The sequence below is a fragment of the Vitis vinifera genome, chromosome 6, assembly GCF_030704535.1.
Source record: "Vitis vinifera cultivar Pinot Noir 40024 chromosome 6, ASM3070453v1".
Lineage (NCBI taxonomy): Eukaryota > Viridiplantae > Streptophyta > Magnoliopsida > Vitales > Vitaceae > Vitis > Vitis vinifera.
Window position 1 is genome coordinate 8,706,251 of NC_081810.1, and position 19,295 is coordinate 8,725,545.

The 19,295-nt window shown below is 37.9% G+C and overlaps 3 protein-coding genes across 3 annotated transcripts in view; 1 reads left to right on the plus strand and 2 right to left on the minus strand.

Annotated features, from left to right (window-relative positions):
• Positions 1 to 862: 862 nt before the first annotated feature.
• Positions 863 to 2,799, minus strand: LOC100263822 (expansin-A4). The gene is made up of 3 exons (XM_002276529.5): positions 2,599 to 2,799; positions 2,184 to 2,496; positions 863 to 1,525 (listed from the first exon to the last, which is right to left on the minus strand). Exons 1-3 carry the CDS (start codon positions 2,741 to 2,743, stop codon positions 1,222 to 1,224), a joined length of 762 nt encoding a protein of 253 aa, XP_002276565.3. The 5' UTR covers positions 2,744 to 2,799; the 3' UTR covers positions 863 to 1,221.
• A 7,616-nt stretch (positions 2,800 to 10,415) lies between these two features.
• On the plus strand, positions 10,416 to 10,995 carry LOC109122739 (uncharacterized mitochondrial protein AtMg00810). The gene is made up of 2 exons (XM_019220437.1): positions 10,416 to 10,736; positions 10,957 to 10,995. The coding sequence occupies exons 1-2, from the start codon at positions 10,416 to 10,418 to the stop codon at positions 10,993 to 10,995; spliced, it is 360 nt and encodes a 119-aa protein (XP_019075982.1).
• Positions 10,996 to 11,698: 703 nt separating this feature from the next.
• The window catches only part of LOC100251821 (nardilysin-like), a 72,461-nt gene continuing 64,864 nt past the window's right edge, over positions 11,699 to 19,295 (minus strand). Inside the window, exons 15-19 of the mRNA XM_019220625.2 lie at positions 14,801 to 15,004; positions 14,576 to 14,685; positions 13,761 to 13,914; positions 12,985 to 13,106; positions 11,699 to 12,211 (exon numbers count right to left, since the gene is read on the minus strand). Of these exons, the coding sequence (XP_019076170.2) occupies positions 11,968 to 12,211; positions 12,985 to 13,106; positions 13,761 to 13,914; positions 14,576 to 14,685; positions 14,801 to 15,004 (834 nt within the window). The 3' untranslated portion in view covers positions 11,699 to 11,967. The remainder of the gene's footprint in view (positions 12,212 to 12,984; positions 13,107 to 13,760; positions 13,915 to 14,575; positions 14,686 to 14,800; positions 15,005 to 19,295) is intronic.

Here is a 19,295-nt window from a genome sequence, read left to right on the forward strand (position 1 = left end):
AGGAATAGGACAAATGTATAAAATTCATAATTGGAAATGGTATCAAAATGTTTTCCAATTTAAAAGAGAGAAATATGGACAAGTGCAACCTAGAAAACAAAAAAATGTTTCATTAAATATTTGTTTTAATATCAATGGAAATGGGATTGCTATTATAATGTACGTAGAGATCAAGTAATAATCGAAGAGGTGCCTAAGGCTTTGAATGGATTTGTTTGGAAGCTTGCCCATGTTATTCCTTCGTTGAAAATGCCGTCACATGTGGGGTTCTACTTGGGTCAATGCTCATTCCAATCTCAATTAAATCTAAATATACGCATTAAATGGTCTTGCTTATGTTTTTCCCTACGGCATGTCCAGCCCTGAGGAAGGTCTGGGCTAGAGATTTTGGGCCACATTGTGGTAATAGGTCCATTTCCATTTCTCAGTACTACAATCTAAAGCGAAATAGGTCAGAGGACACTGCCCATTGTCCCATGTTACCTAGAAGGACTCCGCATTTTCTACAACTTGGCAAGTGAGTTATGCAGGGTGGTCAGCCATCAAATTGGCTTCGGATCAAGAGGATACAACTCTACTACCCATTAAAAGTAGCTTTGGGGATCAATTTTGTCCTTTTCTTTTCTGACTCATAAAGTATAAGTTTTGACTTTTGAGTCTCATTTACTTACCTTTTATTAGTGAAAATTCAAAATGTTGTCTCTATGAAAATCTGAAAATGAAGGAAATTGTAGTTTGAAAATATGATTTTTAAAATGTGATTTCTGAATTAGTACTTAAAGTTATAATTTTTTATGTGATTTTCTGAATTGATTTAAAAAATTCAAAAAATAAATAATTATTATGAAAAAGGGTCCAGATGTATACTATTGGAATGGACTGAAGGATGAATTACTTAATACAATAGTTTCATGAGATAGAGGTAGCCGAACCCAAAATCCCCAGAAGTGTGTCTCCCTTTTAAATTAATGCCGTATTAAACACCAAAAGAAGCACATGTACTACTTGCACAACCATTACTCTTCAGTCTTCACTCAATGGGAAAGGGTAATTCCAGTACAAATAGAAAGGAATAGAAAGGAAGAAGAAATCATAGTCTCAAGATCATATAGTATATATATATATATATAAGATGATGGCCTGCGGGTGCTATAGTTTTTAGCAACCTCAGCATTAGAAGAGAGAGAGTCCTCCAGATGGGTAAAATGAGAATGTGAGCATCTAAAATTGGCTACCCTCGTAGGTCCGGCCAAACTGCCAGCCGGACGGGGCGACGTTGAAGCTTGTGACGGTTCTGCCGTCGCCGGCGGTGACCATGAAGGACAGGCTCTGGCCGTTGAGAACGGAGTTGCTCTGCCAGTTTTGGCCCCAGTTTCTTGACATGGTTTGCCACCCTGTTCGGGAACCCTTGATGGAGACGGAGTGGATGTCGCCGGCGCCGGCGACGTTGGTTACCAGGACTAGGATGAAGTATTTGTGGCCATTGATGGTGAATCTGATTCCTCCTTTCTTCGCACATGGTACCCTGTTACCACCACAACCACAGCACAATATTTGTTAACAAACCCAGAGTCATATGGGACCAATCCTTATTCTCTGCTGCAATTGCTTAATCTAAAGGGTCCGTTTGGAAAGCAGGAATAGGACTGCAAATTTCATTCTCACATGAATGACATTTTAGACTATGATTGGAAATGCATTAAAAACAATTCTCCAAAAATAATTTATTTATATTAATCCTCCATAATAATTTTTATTTGTTCTCGGGAGTAAAATTTGATTTTCAAAATTATTTTTATGAAAATAAAAATTTATCAAATATATTTTCTGAATTAGTAAACTTCTTTCAATAATGAGGTTTTCAATTCCTCGCTATTCCAATTTCTAACATCCCTTAAAAAGCAATGTTTGGTGAACAAAAAACGTCCATGAAACAACAGTTTATGATTGGAAAAAGTAAACTATTTCAAACTTTGGTATCAAGCTCTTTTAGCAAGTCCAAAAATCCTTTCATCAAATTATCCAAATGCCTAAAATTTTAAATTATTAATTAATGAGATAACTTTAAATAGAAAATACCAATTTCAAGATTTTTGAAAACCATTGGACTTTGGGCCAGCTGGCACTGGAAGAAGTAAAAGAGAACTGAGATCGTAAAAGCTTGTGGTAGGCAGTAGTCCAACCTTCTGAAGGCAACAGGGACGATGCCAGCGCGGTACTGTGCAATTTGGAGGAAGGCAGGCTCCGCGAGGTCGAAGTGTTGGAGAGGAGGGTTGCACCACCCGCCATTGTTGTTGGCCAAAGCGAAGTTGGGGGGGCAAAAGTTGGTTGCAGTGACGGTGATGGAGCCAGGGAGGCACCACCTGGGGTCGTTGTCGCATCGCATTTCGAAACAAGCTCCGCAGCTCAGCCCATTGTTGAACAGCGCGGTGCTCAGCGCCGCTGTGTTGGTTCCGTACCCCTGGCTGTACAAGTTCCCATACCCACACGCTCCTCCTGCAAAAACCCAACTCCACCGTTAATAAAAAAGTGAGGAAATGGATGAAGGAAGTGAGTTTCAGTGGGCTTAAATCTTCGGGGTATATTCACTTTACGTACCCATTGTGCCGGAGGCGTCACCGCCGCCGTAGAAGGTGGCGTGGCCGCCCTCCCAGCCACTGTAGTCGGCGGAGGCTGCGAGCATTTGTAGAGTGAAGAAAGCGAAGAAGAAGAAGAGGCCAAATGGAGATGGTCGGTTGGCCATTGGGGAGAAACACTAAAGAGGAGAGGGTGGGTTTGGTTTGTACTGAAGGAAAGAAGAGAAACGAGAGTGATATTTATAAGGAGTCCTAACACCCTCCCCTCCCTTGACCCATTAGCTTTGGGTTTATGGCACCCCTTGAAAAAAATACTTCATGACTACTAAAATCTCAAAAGTGATTTTTTTTTCTTTTTACTTTTCTTATTAAGTTGTCTTTCAAAGTATAAACCTTTTTTTTTTTTTAAAAAAAAGAAAAAGAAAAAGAAAAAAAGAAAAATCATTCAATAAATCAATAGAAAGGGGGAATTAGACGACTGAAGGCAAAACCAACCGCACATGCAGTTGGGTCTAGTTGGGCTAACAACCGCTGAGCCTAAGCCCCTGGGCCCGACCCCTCCACATGCTGCTCTGGACTCTTTCTTGGTATATTTTGTTATTTTTCATTTAATCCTTTCAGGATAAGTAGGGTACATGTTAAGTGATTATTAATTAATATTTATTTACAGGGGAAATCTGAATGGAGTAGGAGGATGAAGATGGATGGAGATGTTTGAAGTTGGAAAAGAGGGAAAATGATGGGGACTGGTTTTAAAATCACCCCATGTTGGGATAAAAGTGACAGGTGCTGAAAGATACGTGATAAACCCTTGTTGACCCCTCCATTATGCATGTCTTAGTGGGACTTTTGCCATGGCTTTTGGGTTTAAGCATGTGGACTGCTCTGAGGATTGGCTTCCTGGCAATGCAATCAAAGACTTGGGGGTGTGTTTGTTTCCCTGGAATATGCATGAAAATAGGATGACGAATGATGGTAAATCGTACTATATAAAAACTAAAATTTAAATCCTAATAAAAATAAGATTTGGTTTCCATATCAATAAACTTTTTCTTTTTATTCTCATCATAAAATACAATCCAAATGATCAAAATATTATATGATAAAACACCCTGATATATTTTATTTTAAAAAAAAAAATTTCTAAGTTTTCACCCAAATGCAGTCTATTGTTATTATTATAATAATACTAATTATTATTATTTTAGGGTTTAGGGGTGTGGAAAACATGGTGGCTAATATCACCGACAGGTGATTAAAGAAATTTGGTTTGAGGGGGCTGACTGTGACGGCGGACATAAGAGGGTGATATGTCCGTTTATTTGTTGGAAGTTGAGTCACATGTATGGCCGACTTTTTTAAATATTTCAATGCTTGCGTGGCAGTCTTCCCCCACAAGTTGGCACCGATTACGTGGCATCCCCCTTTCACGCATTTCTCGTCATTTCTAGCTCGTACACGTGTCGTGCTATCCTTCACAAACAGATCCTCTGCGCCCATTCTTTTGTACGATCAATACAACTACCCCACATAGGTTGCCTCCTGTTAAATCTGAGGTGGCATAAAGTTATTGGTTTTCATCATAAGCCTGACCTGAAGTGAGCAAGCTTATTTTCCTCCAAGATAAGAACGTGATGGTATTCATTATTCGGCCATCGTCGTCTACATCCTCTCTTCAAAAACTGTGGTAAACTCTAAAATGGGAGCAAATACATATTCCACGCTTTCAAAATGCCCTTTTTGTTATAAAAGATTAAATTAGAGTTTTACACGAACATTTTTAGGAATCGCTTCTTTTCAAATTACTAAACCCAAAATTCCATGATTTTTTAATTTTTTTATTTAATAATATGGAACTTAAAATCGGAGACCATGAATGAACGATTTGTAATTAGCCACCATTTATCAATATGATACTGAAGTGGTTGTAGAATGACACTATAAAGGATAAGAAAGGGATTTTGTTTTAATGAATATCTAAAAAGATGCTATTTTTTTCAAGAAAGACAAATCAATCATAGAATCATCTTGCACTTTCACGATGAGGGTGATTTTGTCATTTCATTGAATTGACAGCAACTTATTTATTAACAACTAAGGTAGGGATTTAATGTTGGTCCTACCCATGTTATAGCCACATGCACCTCCCGCCTCACCAAACCCCTTCTCTATTCACGGATCCTTTTCGTCACTTTTGGAAGCATTCATCCACCGGGCAGAACAGAAAATTCAGTGTTTAACCATCAGCGCAAGCTAATGTGCAAGAGAAAAGACAAATGGATATATTTTTCTAAGGAGGCAAATGTAAGAGAACTTAAGAGAAAAACGTTCATCCTTTGATTTGATCTACAGTGGCTGAATCTTGCTTGGATGCAATGTGATTCTTGTCTGCTCCTAAGGAGAATATACCTAAGTAGGTTTGAGAGTGTTTTTTTTTTTTTTTTTTAATGAGTCCTATGAGAATGTGTGAAAATGAATAAATTTCTAATGTAGATACCATATCTTTCAAGATCTAGATTCTCAGAGCTTATGATGCAGCTCTCTGATCAGATTCATTGTTCACCTAAAGTTGAACACTACAAGTTTCTCCAATGCCCAAAAATGAAAATCCAGACAACAATCTGATTCAAATGCTTCTAAACATATCTAACAACAAACCAAAAGGCAAAGAAAAAGTTCATTTTTGCTCATATTTCAACTATTATAACAATTATGAAACAAAACAGATGAGAAAGAACATCACGCACAACTGAAACAATGCCCCACACATAAAGGTAAGAAATGAACTATTTTAGCACTAAGAAACAAATGTTTTTCGGTCTTTATTATTATTATTATTATTATTATTATTTGAGATTAATGTAAGGTAGGAATAAGGATGAGATCTTGTGATCGTGAAACCCCGACACATCATTCCCCAGGAGTAGTGTTAGATCAAATCATATCCAGAAAAGGGCATAAGGGTTTTGAGTTTTTGTTGTTGGTTAGGGGTCAATGAAAGTGGCCTTCACAAGGGATTGTTTGCTAGTACCACTAGCTGAGAGGCTAAGACCTTCCTAGAAGAATTTGAGTGGCTGGCTGCTTTCTGGTAAGGTTAAGAACTAAGAATATGGTCACAAACTGAAGCTGAAAAAGCCCCACGTCAAGGGCCAGTGGACCCAGACCATCACACCATGTGCATTTTAATGGAAACTTAGATGAGGTAGGCCACACAAGATCTCTTTTCAAGGCTATAATTTTGGGTCACTGTCCATGAGGTTAGGCTCAACACAGTAGCAATATGTTTTAAAGGACCTCCACTGTCACATTTGTACTACGAAGATTAATAAAGTATAACACCAAACAGAGGATTAATAAGAGTACGGTTAACCATATGCTCACTATTCTAATTTATTGTCTGATATATGGCTACAGGGCTAAAAGCGTATCACTTACAATAATGTTGGTAGCTTCACCTGCGCTTTATGCTTGAATCGTTCGTACCTGCATTAAAAGAAGAGTATTTCATTGCAGGAAACAGCATTAATTTTTCCACAGCTTTTTCTAGTTTCATTTTTCCTTTTCCTATTTATGCTTCTCTTCACTCTGTATTTCTTCCTTCATCATGAAGTTACTTACTAGTTGTCCTTGTAATTGTCGGTGCTATTTCCCATCCTATTTTTCATTGAGATTGATAAACATCTAGCAGATGAATCACACAAATTTTCTTTCCAATTCTAGAAAAATCCCACGTTTGTATTTGAGTCTTTTTAGTTAAAATTCAGATTTATCTCATTGCCTAATAGGGCCAATACTAACATGGTTCTATCAATAAGAATCTTTACATGGAAAAATATGCATATTCAAAATTACCAGGAGATATATTCAAATATGAATCTGAAGTACGTGTTGAAATTTGAGCTGCAGTTTCAATAATAGCTATCTAAAAAGTTACTATCATGATGTTAGCTATCTACCATATTTATGGACATAAAGTATCCAAATGGGTCTGGGGATGCTGAAAATAAAATTTCTTAGCTATCGTCGTAATCATGATGAGCATTAAGAATAAAAAGTCTATTTCACAGTGAGATGAGGCCAAACCTTTAATGTATTTGTTGCATATCCAAGTAGTTTGGGCTCAACTGTCGCCATAGAGATGGTAATCTGCTCAGAGAAGACTGTCTGCACAAGTTATAGAATCTGCTAGCAATACCCAAGTTGGACAGTGTCAAAGGACAACTTTGTTGTCCACACTTTTTTCCTTATTTTATCCCATAATTATTTCCTTATTACTTCATTTATTATTCTTTACAGTTAGCATATATTATATTTTACAAATTATAGTTTACATATATAGGGCCAGAATCATGCGAGATTTTATTTGCTTTTATTTGCTTTTCATATATAGCATTCTTGTAAAGTCTATATATAATATACAAAACTCAAGGCCAATTCACATAATATTTTGATATGGTATCAAAGCAAGGTTGCTAATTTTTCTTCCCTCAAATTCTTTTCTGTCTTTTCAGTTTCGGAGGTGCCTCTCGTGTCTTTCGGTCAAGTCTGTGTTGATCCGTGCTGTACCCAATCACAACCATTTTTCTCGGTATTTCTGTGGTTGTCGTGGGTCAGTTTTCTTATGGGATTTTTTTTTGTCCATACTTTTGTCTCGAGTTCTATTTATTTTCTATGGATTCCGCACTTGTGTGTGTTAAGTTTATAGGCATAAATGATTCTACTTGGGCATTTCAGTTTGAACTTTTTCTCAAGGGAAAAGACCTTTGGGGTCATATTGATGGCATGAATGTTGAAAAACCATCCACTTTTGACAAATCTCAGGATGTTGGATTTTCTCCTTCATGGGCTGTGCTTGATGCACGCATCATGTCTTGGCTTCTTGGTTCAATGGAGCCTTATATTGTCACCCACTTGCGGCCCCATCGCTCCGCTCAATCTATGTGGGCTTACTTGAAGAAAGTTTATTATCAAGATAATGATGCTCGTCGCTTTTAGTTAGAACATGCGATTGCCATGTTTCAACATGGTAGTCTTTCCATCTAGGACTACTACTCGACATTTTTTACTCTTTGGCATGAATATGCTGATTTGGTTACAGCGGATGTTCCTATTGCCACTCTCTCAACTATTCAGACTATTCACGCGACTACCCGGCGTGATAAATTTCTTATGAAACTACGTCTGGAATATGAATTTGTCCGCTCCTTTTTACCGAACAGATCTCCTGTTCCCTCTTTTGATATTTGTTTTGGTGAGTTACTTCGCGAAGAGCAACGCCTTAGTACTCAAGCTATTCTGGAGCAATCTCATGGCAGTTCTGGGACGACAACTGTAACTTATGTTGCCTAAGGACGCGGACCACCTATGCATTCTAAAAATTTGCAGTGTTTCTGCTGCAAGGAATATGGGCATATTGCTGCCACTTGTCCTAAGAAGTTTTGTTCTTATTGTAAGAAGAAGGGTTACATTATCAAAGAATGTCGTATTCGCCACTAGAATCGTCAGGCCCAAGCATTTCAAACTTCGGTTATTGTCCCTCCTGTAGCAACTTCTACAGCACGCGACTCTCCTTCAGCTGCGTGCTCTGTTCCTGCACCTCCTGCACCAGATTACTGTACCCTAGAAATGGTGCAACGGATGTTAATTTTAGCATTATCAGCAATGGGGTTCCAAGGTAACAATTCTATTAAACTCTGGTACGTGGACTCAGGGGCCTTTAATCACATGACTAATAATCCCACCGCTTTGTGTCATGTTCGGCCATACGCTGGTCAATCTTCCATTCGGACTGCCAATGGCAGCTCTTTGCCCATAGCTGTTATCAGCGATGCCTCTTCTAAGTTCACTGATGTGTTTCTTGCTCCTCAGCTTTCCACGAATCTTATTTATGTTGGCCAATTAGTTGATAACAATTGTGCTGTTAATTTTTTTGGTAATGGTTGTGTTGTGCAGGACCAGGTAACGAGGGAGCCGATCGTGAAGGGACCTAAAGTGGGGCACTTGTTTCCACTATTTTTACCTGTTCTAGATTTTTCTCCACTTTCTTCTATTAAGTCTTTTGCTTGTAATAATGTTTCAGATCTTAGTATGGTGTGACATTGTCGTTTAGGCCATCCCAATACTCAGATCTTATCTCATGTATTGAACTTTAATTTACCTGGTAATAAGGATCGTTCTTCTTTATCTCTTAAGTGTGATTCTTGCAAACTTGGTAAAAGTAAAACTCTTCCCTTCTCTTTGCATGCAAGTAAAGCATCTCACTGCTTTGATCTTATCCATAGTGATGTTTGGGGACCTTCCCCAATCAATTCACACGAGAAATTTAAATATTATGTGACTTTCATTGATGATCATAGTAGATTTACTTGGGTCTACTTTCTTCGCTCTAAATTTGAGGTATTTCGTACTTTCACTGAGTTTTTAGCGTATGTTAACAATCAATTTTCTACTTCTATTAAGACATTACGCATAGATTCCGGTGGTGAGTATTTGTCTATTGAGTTTCAAGCATTCTTGGCTTCTAAGAGTATTATTCATCAACGTTCATGTCCCTCTACTCCTCAACAAAATGGAGTTGCCGAATGCAAAAATCGTCATCTCTTAGATATGGTACGTACTCCTCTTGTTAGAATCTTCTGTTCCATCCATATTTTGGGCAGAGGCTCTGAAAACTGCTACTCACTTGATTAATCGTTTACCTTCTCAAGTCCTACATATGGAGTCTCCCTATTTTCGCTTATTTGCTAAGCAACCTAGTTATGATCACCTTCGTATTTTTGGTTGTGTATGCTTTGTTCATTTACCTCCTCATGAGCGACATAAATTATTTGCTCAATCTGTTCGATGTGCTTTCTTGGGATATAATATGTGTCAAAAGGGATTTGTTTGCTATGATCCTACATTACATCGTACACGTATTTCTAGGAATGTTATTTTCTTTGAAAATCAACATTTCTTTCTTGTATCCTCTTCTACTTCTACTATGCCATCTTCTTCTACTGTGGTCCTCCCCTCCTTTGAGCAATAGTTCTCAGATCTTCATCCGGTCAGTTCTCGCTTTCAACTAGGTATTGTGTATACGAGACGCTCTCGCCCATAGTCTCTTTCAGTGGCTCACCCGATATCTGATCCACCACGCTCCAGATTCAGTCAGTTCCAGCACTTCCAGCACCTTTAGTACGTCGCTCTCCTTGAGTGTTTGTACCTCCGAATAGGTATGGATTTCCCTATTCCAGTTCGGGCAATTTTATTTCAACCCTTATTGCTGAATTGTCCAATTTTGATATTCCCACATGCTACTCACATGCTGCCAAGCATGATTGTTGGCGACAAGCTATGCAGGAAGAAATTGCCGCTCTAGAGGCCAATAACACTTGGGACTTTGAGCCCTGTCCTCCCACTATTGTTCCTCTGGGTTGCAAATGGGTTTACTCAGTCAAGGTCTAATCTAATAGAAGTTTAGATCATTACAAAGCTCGACTTGTTGCACTTGGGAATAATCAGGAATATGGTGTCAATTATGAAGAGACCTTTGCTCTTGTGGCTAAAATGACTATTGTTCGTACGATTCTAGCTTTTGCTGCTTCCAGTGATTGGCCACTACATTAGATGGATATAAAAAATGTTTTTCTTCATGGGGATCTTAAAGAGTGTATTTATATGAAGCCACCCCCGGGATTGTTTCCCTCTCCGACTTCACATGTGTGTAAGCTTCGTCGCTCTCTTTATGGTCTCAAACAGGCTCCGAGGGCCTGGTTTGATAAATTCCGCACCACTTTATTATAATTTTCATTCAGGTAGAGTAAGTATGACACTTCCTTGTTTCTTCGAAAATCAGACATGGGTATTGTTGTTCTTTTGGTTTATGTTGATGATATTGTGATCACTGGTTCCGATTCTGCTTTACTTGGTCAGCTCAAAACTCATCTCTCCGAGTCCTTTCATATGAAAGATCTTGGGTCTCTCACATATTTTCTTGGTCTTGAGGTGCATCATAGTCCCTCTGGTATTTCCCTCAATCAACATAAGTATGTGAGTGACTTGGTGGCTATAGCTGGTCTACAAGGGGTTACTTCTATTGATACTCCCATGGAATTAAATGTCAAGCTTCGCAAAGAGGAGGGCGACTTACTTGCTGATCCCAGTTTATACAGGAAGTTGGTGGGTAGCCTTGTTTATCTCACCATTACTAGATTGGACATTTCTTTTGTTGTACAACAAGTCAGCTAGTTCTTTCAGACTCCTCGTCATCTTCATTTGGCTACTGTCCGTAGGATCATACGCTATGTTCAAGGCAATTCTACTCATGGCTTGTTCTTCCCTGTAGGCAATTCTACTCGCCTTACTGCTTATAGTGATGCTGATTGGGTTGGTTGTGCAGATACCCGTCGCTCCATCACTGGTTGGTGTGTATTCTTAGGTGATGCATTGATCTCTTGGAAAAGTAAGAAGCAAGACAGAGTCTCTAAGTCATCTACGAAATCTGAGTACCGAGCGATGTCTCTTGCTTGTTCTAAAATCATTTGGCTTCGAGGTTTGCTTGCAGAGTTAGATTTTTCTGAGACTAATCCTACATCTCCACATACTGATAATACAAGTGCTATTCAGATCACGACCAATCCTATCTATCATGAGCGCACAAAGCATATTGAAGTGGACTGTTACTCTATTTGTGAAGCCTTTGAAGCTCGTGTTATCACTCTTCCACATATTTCCACTGACTTACAAATTGCTGATATCTTCACCAAGGCTCTCCTTCGTCATCGACATTACTTGCTAAGTAGCAAATTGTGCTTGTTGATCAACCTGCATCAATTTGAGGGGGGCTGTCAAAGGACAACTTTGCTGTCCACACTTCTTTCCTTATTTTAGCCCACAATTGTTTCCTTATTTCTCCATTTATTATTCTGTACAATTAACATACATTATTTTACAGATTATAGTTTACATGTATAGGGCTAGAATCATACGGAATTTTATTTGCTTATATTTGCTTTCCATGTGTAGCATCCTCGTAAAGTCTATATATAATATACAAAACTTAAAGCCAAGGTATTCGGCCATTCACATAATATTTTGACGGACAGTACTAGTTTGAGCATTAGAGAGAATCTCACACAGAATGATGATGAATCACCATAACTTTACTATTGATTCATCAAATACCAATATTAAAAAAAATGTGATACTACATAAATGTATAACTCAAATATTTGACTTTTCTCTTTTCCATAAAATATCATCCCACAAAAAAATGTATCTATACCACCAACACTTTTTCTGTCATATGCCCACCCTTTCTGAGAGAATTAAAATAATAATCCACCTCGCAGTATGGTTCTAATATCCCACTACAATTTGGATTATATGCTAAACAATAGCTAGCATTTGGTTAACAAATACTTGGATAGAACTTAGACGAGGTCTTAAAGACGGTGAGGTCTTCAATGACCTGCACAGACTGTGATTGTGCTTCAGCCTCTTTCAAGTCAGTGTTACAACCCCACACCCGAACGGCAAGTCTCCGACAGTTTGGTGATGATTGAAGCAAATATGTTCTATACCAGTCAATAATGTCACTCTTGCAGATGCTCCTTAGTTCCTCTGCTTCCTTCACTGACATGTCAAACATATACCTGAAGATCACCAATATTTAGGGTTACAACCAGTGAAGCTATTGAGAAGAAGTATAATTTCGATGGTCAAGAAACCTTAATAATGTCGAACTTTCGGAAGTGAAACTTCCCACATGGGTCTCAACAATTAGACAATGCTTTCCAAGACCCTTAATTTTTTTGAACATGTGAAGTAAGAGAAACAATAGGCAAGAAATTGCCAAATACCAGCACACAGAATCAAACTGGATAACTGCTGCTTCCTGGTTTATAAATGTTTTGTGAAATCAGAAGAAATAAAAAATAACCAAGCAAATGATTTGTATAAGACTCCACCATTTTGAATTTAGTCTTAGAGCAATAATAAGTACACATACATGCCAATTCATCCAGTCTACAGTCATTGCCCAAAATTGGGAACAGACCTAAGATATTTACCTTGAACGCATTTAAATTACTAATTATGATTCTCAAATCATCAGATGGGAGTATGATATATAGCCCATATACTGATGCATTGTTAGCCTATAGTTCAATTGATTAGCGAGACCTAAAACATCCGAGTTGACAGTAAAGCAGAGTAAATGGGCATAACCAAATGATCAGCCATAGCTGATCTAAAGCTGTTAACTGAGCAAAGAGAATATATATGGACTCGAGAATTACAATAACCTTTCAGATTATGAACATTAAAGAAAACTCACTCACGTTTCAGATGGAAACACAAGGTGACTCAAATTCCATGACCATCTGATAACTACCATCTACATCAACCTTATGCATAGAGATGTTACCTCTTATCAACAATTTGACCCCAAATCCGATTGGTTTCATACGTGAGAGATGTATCTTTTTCCAGCAACTTAGCCAGTAATCCATTTCTGAATTGCTCAAAGGATTCAACATCGAGTCCAGCCTGCAATGCAATGAATTTTCTTTTTTTTTTTCAAATTGGAAATAGACAAAACCACTCAATTTTCAAACCAGGAATGCATTTCTTCTTGTTCTTTCAAAAAATTGGAAGTACATAAACCCAGCATATGAAGTATTGTGCTTGTATGAGCAAAAATAGAACTAGACAATTCTTGTACCTCTTCAGCCAAGTCAAGGTGTACGCAAGATATCCTTAGAAGTGAGAGAAACCAGTATTTGAAATAAACAACTAAAATGTTCTTGTGAATCTTACAACATACATTCTGCAAATTAAGAGCAAGTGATCTCACAGCCAAAACCAGTTCAAATTACATTATTCCTCCAGGCCATTCTTACATAGTTCTCATTCAAAAGGATGAAACCTGTCATAAGAATATACCAGTTTCCCTAAAAGACTACTTACTAGGGAGCCTTGGATTGTGAAATCCCATGTGCATGTCACAGAAGTATTTTTCCAAGGCATGATTTCATAGTCAATAGCTAATCATGCTTATATAGTGGAAGGCACCTTTATTAAACGATATTGGAAGCATACTCTAAGCACACAACAGATAAAAAGCACATCAAATGGATGTAGATTTCTGTGTAAACTATTGAACTAAGTGACCATGAGAAGGAAAGAATTTTGATTGCTTACCAACAAGTCTTCCAGACCATTTATGAAGTAATCAATTCTCTCTTGCAAGTAGACTGGGTTGTACTTTGAAGATTGAACACAAAAACAAAACCCAAACACACGATATGTTATCCGTGGGCCACATTCAACAACATATCCAAGCTGCTCCTTTGTCCTACATATAATACAACATAAGCAAAGGTATTATGAGATTAGGACAGCCAACAAATAAGCCAATTAGCCCAATGAAAATCCATGTAAAGCTCAACCACAGTTATCCCAATCATCTTTTACTGAAATTTATTCCTATTCATGATGGGATTATGACACTTGCAAACCCTAAACATAGTGAATGAATCAGGGACCAGTATACCATTGATGCTAACTAGGAGGTCATCCATCATTGAGTTCATAAAAGGTGTGAATGGATGAGCATAGGTCTTGGAAACCATGTGAACCTCCCCTTAGAAAATACAAAGATGGAGATTGAAAGTGAAATAGAGAATACATTAAATTTTCTTGTCCTGCTCTTTGTTTGAGGTTGATCATGCTGCCACCCCCAACCCACCCCTCCCCAAAAAAAAAAAAAAAAAAAAAATACAAAAAAGAAAGGATGACGAACAACATCCCAGGCCTGAGACTTTTCAAAAGCAAATTGAGTCCAATGAGAAATGCAATATATTTTTTTCCTGCCATGTTGTTTAAGGTTGATCTTTGGCGTGGCAAATTTCCTGGTTACGACATAAGTAATAACAATCATCGCCCCCACCCCAGCCCGAGAATTTTTAAAAGAAAATGGAGTCCAATGCAAAAAACCGAGCCTCAGATTGCATCACCTTAGCTGATTGAAAAGTGGTTCTTCCACAATTTCATCAAAAAGATCTACCAAAGCTTTCAATTTGGTTGTTGATTTTGCCCAGCATTCTGGCTCAATTTGAAAATAAAGCTGCAAATGGTAAAGATCGCCAGGAAATATCAATCAATTATGGAACAGGAGATCATAGAAGCATTGACATCTTGACAACTAAAGGGATTCCGAAAAATGATACCAATTCAATTACCTCAACCACAGAGTTTGTTTCAGGCTTATTCTTCACTCTGACATCTCTAACAAGGTTGGCACCAGAAGGAAGATTTATAACATGCTCTTTATGCATCATTTCATATGGAAGCGGTTGTACAGGAAAATTGTTTTCAAATATATTTGATATGTTGAGTGCTTCTTCTTTCAACATATTACCATGACAAAGACCCTCAATATGTACCTGTAAAAAATGCAGGCAGAAGTTAAGAATAATCACTCCTTGACTGCCATTCTGATAAAAAATAATTAGTAAAATATGAATAATGAATCAAAATGAACCCTTGAAATAGCCTGACTTGGTAGATTTATGGCCTTAGTGATCACAAGAAAAATGATCATAGGGAGATAACATTATTTATGGTTCATACAACCATTATGGTCCACATGGAGAAATAGTAGCTCAAATTAGAAAGCACTCTTCTCACATTTTCCTATTTCTCTTCCCCAATGTTATTTGAGTTATTCTCTCATTGATTGGTTTGTGAGATCAAGATATCATGCTGCAGCACATGGATATGTCAGAGAAAGTAAATGACCTCAAATTGGAAGGCAACCGATCAATTTCAGAAAAGGTGCCAAAGAGAAGTGCATCCAGAATACAAGCGAAGTACACAAGAAACACTCACTAAAAGGAAAAAGGAATAAATGCCAACCAAATTGACACTTTGGTTTTAAAGATGGCCTCATCAGCTATTAGCTGGTAAAGTTTATTTGGGTTGTATACAGAATGGAGATCAACTCTCCAAACCCTGAGGTCAAACAACATATTCATTACCTAATGACTATCAATTTCTTGCCTCAACTGATCATAAATCTCCGGAGAATGAGTTCTCCAAACAAGGTGCTTTGTATTGAATACAAATTTAACATGTATACTCATCAGATATGGTCTGATGGTTGTCAGAGACATGCCATACAAAACCCTAAAACTAAAAAATAAAAGAAATAAGAAAAAGAATTATTATAGATTCACTATCTTAAGAAACATGCATAGGTGATAGCCTTGCTAGGGTGGCATGGATCTTTTGGGGGAAAAAAATGGAAGAAGGTATGGAGAGTTACTCCTTTGTGCATTTTTTGGACTATGTGGAAAGAGAGAAATCGAAGGTTGTCTAAGAAAGAGGAGTTGTCTATCCAAAGTTTGAAAAGTATGTTCCTTAGTCATGTTCTCGTGGCTAAAGTTGTGCATAAGTGATGACTCAATGTCTAATTGATTTTGTTGAGTGGTTGGATTCTTATTAAGTGAGGGAGGTATTTTTTGTAATCCCGCCTCGGTCGCTCCTTGGCTCTTTTTTGATGTTATATTTGGCGCTCTTTGCATAATTCTGGTGTACTTTGTTGTGCTATCGCTATTTTTAATGAATTTCAACTTTGACTATCAAAAAAAGAAAAAAAAAAAAAAACCTAGAAACATGTATATAATATTCTTGCAACATGGCCCAATAAGTTTAGGATTTTGTTGGGTTAAAAAGCAACATCTTGAAAAGAAAGAAAGAGAGAGAGAGAGAGAGAGACCTAAGTTTCTTACAAAACAATAAAAATGGGGGTCATTTGAAAATAAATATCAACAAAGGCTTCTAAAAAATATCATTATTAGATACTATTATATAAAAGGTTGTATAAATGAGGGTAATTGCTCAAAACACTATATAGCCTCATGAATCATAATTGGAGAGAGATACTCCCATCAAATTTAATTTTCAATATCATTAAATATTAAAAAATATAACTGTAATGTTTTAAATAAACTAACAAAAAATAAATGTTTAACTTGTTATTACACATACTTTCCAGGTAAATGACATGTTCTCCACTTGAACTATGACCATTTTGAACTCATTGCTTTGAACTCTAGGAGACATTTTTATTTTATTTTATTTTGATAGGGAAAATCAAGATAGTATTAAGAAAAAAGAAGGGGCACCCAAAAAGTGTCCCAAAGCATACAGGAATAATACAGTTGTAGAATCTACAAAAAAGAGGGGTTTCAAAAAAAATCACACGCCCTTATCTAGAACCTAACCAATCAAAAAAATTAATTAAAGGAAGAGGACCTTCATCTATACATGACTTTGCCCAAGACCAAAAAGTATAAGCAAAAGAGTTTTTCAGCCTTTTGTCACGGACTTAGTCGTTCACTAAGCTCATGCGGCACTTAGGCAAGTCAAGACGCTTGATCTTGCTAAGTCAGCCTTGTTCCCGATGCTTAGCTTGCTAGGTTAAGACACTCACGACTCAAAAGCTTAAGAAGCTTAGTAGGCAACTCTTTAAAGAATGAAAGCTCTTATTAACTCAAGGAAGCCTTTACAAGTGCTTGGAAGCTCACTTGCTTGGTTAGGAAGTGATTTGGGTGGTACCTTGGCCAAATGAGGGCCTCACCTATTTATAGGCACCAATGGAACTCTCTGAAACCTTGGAGGGTTCCTTATAAATCAAGAATATTCTAGAACTCCCTACACTAATCTATGTACAACCCTATGTACAAGAATATACAAGAGATCTCTAGAATTCTCTAGAAAGCCTTGGACTCCTCTCATGCCTTCCACCATAGTGTAGAGATGTGTGGAGATCTCTAGGCATCTCTAGAACCTTCCACACTCTTCCCACCAATGTCTTAGTGTAGATGGCTCTAGGAGTCTCCAGAAGCTTCCCTCCTCCTATATAAGCCCATGGGGAGGGTCATTTGACATCTTGTGACACTTTGTATTGAAAGCTCCTTGTTATCAAAGGCAAGCCTATATTTTTCCTTTCAAACTATACAAAAAACACATGAAGGGGTTGCCTTTTGAGCCTTTTTGCACTTCTTGCCCACAAAGGAGCCATACCAACCAAGAAGAGCCTATCTAACCGACAAGGGAAAGACCCAAGACACTTCAAAGAGAGCAACAAGTAATTCCCACAAAACCCTAGCCTTAACGCAATGAAGTAGAATGTGATCTATGGTCTCTTCTTCGATGTGGAAAAGGAAGCATGTATTTGCTAAAGACCATCCCCTCCTTTTCATCTTATCCAAAGTTAAGGTCTTCCCCGCTGCTTCCTAAGTGAAAAAACCCGCCTTGGGAGGAACGCACAAACTCCAAATGACACTCCTCGGAAAAGGGACTGCATCACCTGGCTCCAAAGCATCATAGAGGGACTTAACATAAAACTTTCCACTATTCGGCACTGCCTAAAGCACCCTATCTTCCAAGTCTCATGACACCCTCTTTTCTTAGATTCTTGAAAGGAACTACTCCATAATATCCACCTCCCAATCATTAAAAGGTCTAGAGAAACTCGAATTCCAACCACCATCCTCAACTGTGGAGTTCCATACATTTGCCACTCACGCCTCTCTTGAAGCCGTTAGAGAAAATAGAAAGGGGAACAAAACACACAAAGCCTTGTCACCACATCACTTATCCTTCCAAAAACCCATCCTTATGCCATTACCCACTTCAAATGCAATTCTATAACTCAAGATATTTTATTCTTTACTTATAGCTTTCCAAAGGCCCACCACCCCAAATCCCTCTCACTTCATGGAAGCTCCATCCCCCTTCTTCTACCCCATACTTCCCACTAATAACTTGCTTCCAAAGAGCCCCTCTTCCATTCACAAAGCGTCAACACCATTTACAAAGAAGAGCCCTATTAAGCAAAGAGAGACATCTAACACCCAAACCAGCTTTCCTTTTATTTGAATATACAATCCCCCACTTTACTAAGTAGGGCTTCCACGCAAGAGCCCCCTTACCCCAATGGAAATCCCTCTGAACCTGCTCTAATCACAATCTAATGAACCTTGACATGCTCAACAAGGACATAAAGTAAATAGGCATACTAGAAGACATTATAATCTGCACCAAACTTTTCAGAAAATTTTCATACTGTTTACACAAGGGTTTTCTTCAAAGGAGGTTGGCCACATAAACAATGAGGTACCTAAGCTTTAATGGAAAGTAAATCCAAGTAAGATATGACAAGGATAGGAGGGAATAACAATAGCCTTACAAGATTTGAAATAGAAAATTTCAAAGAGTGAGTCTCTAAAGTGGAAAATTCAAGGAAACATATCAATAAAAATTCCCCTTCTCTATGGTGAGCTCTTTGTCATATTTATAGGAGTTTCCAAGACAAGAGTTAGGAGAGGTAAAAGACAACGAGTCAATAAGACATGGCATGTGTGTAACTAACTAACTCATTAGGTGGAAATGCAGATACAAAATATATGTAGCCTAAAGTGGACTCCCAATGCTCAATTAGGAGGAACGAACTTGGCAATGCTAGGTCACTCCTACCTCAACAAGCTTCCAATTCTAATCATCAAACGAAAATCCTAGAACCATCTCATGTACAGGCTAAATCCATCATCAAAGCACCGCATCCATGTTGGCCCTCTAAGACTACTCCAACACATCTAAATTTTGTGCTACCAGCCTCCTTGGAAGGAAGCGTAGGGGAATTCTTTGGCTCAAGTAGTAGATGCTCCG

Coding starts and splice junctions, on each gene's coding strand:
- LOC100263822 (XM_002276529.5), bottom strand. CDS start 2,743: ATGGCCAACCGACCATCTCCATTTGGCCTCTTCTTCTTCTTCGCTTTC. Junction 2,497..2,598: donor TGACGCCTCCGGCACAATGG/GTACGTAAAGTG, acceptor GGGTTTTTGCAG/GAGGAGCGTGTGGGTATGGG. Junction 1,526..2,183: donor GTCCCTGTTGCCTTCAGAAG/GTTGGACTACTG, acceptor TGGTGGTAACAG/GGTACCATGTGCGAAGAAAG.
- LOC109122739 (XM_019220437.1), top strand. CDS start 10,416: ATGGGTATTGTTGTTCTTTTGGTTTATGTTGATGATATTGTGATCACT. Junction 10,737..10,956: donor CCAGTTTATACAGGAAGTTG/GTGGGTAGCCTT, acceptor TTGGTTGTGCAG/ATACCCGTCGCTCCATCACT.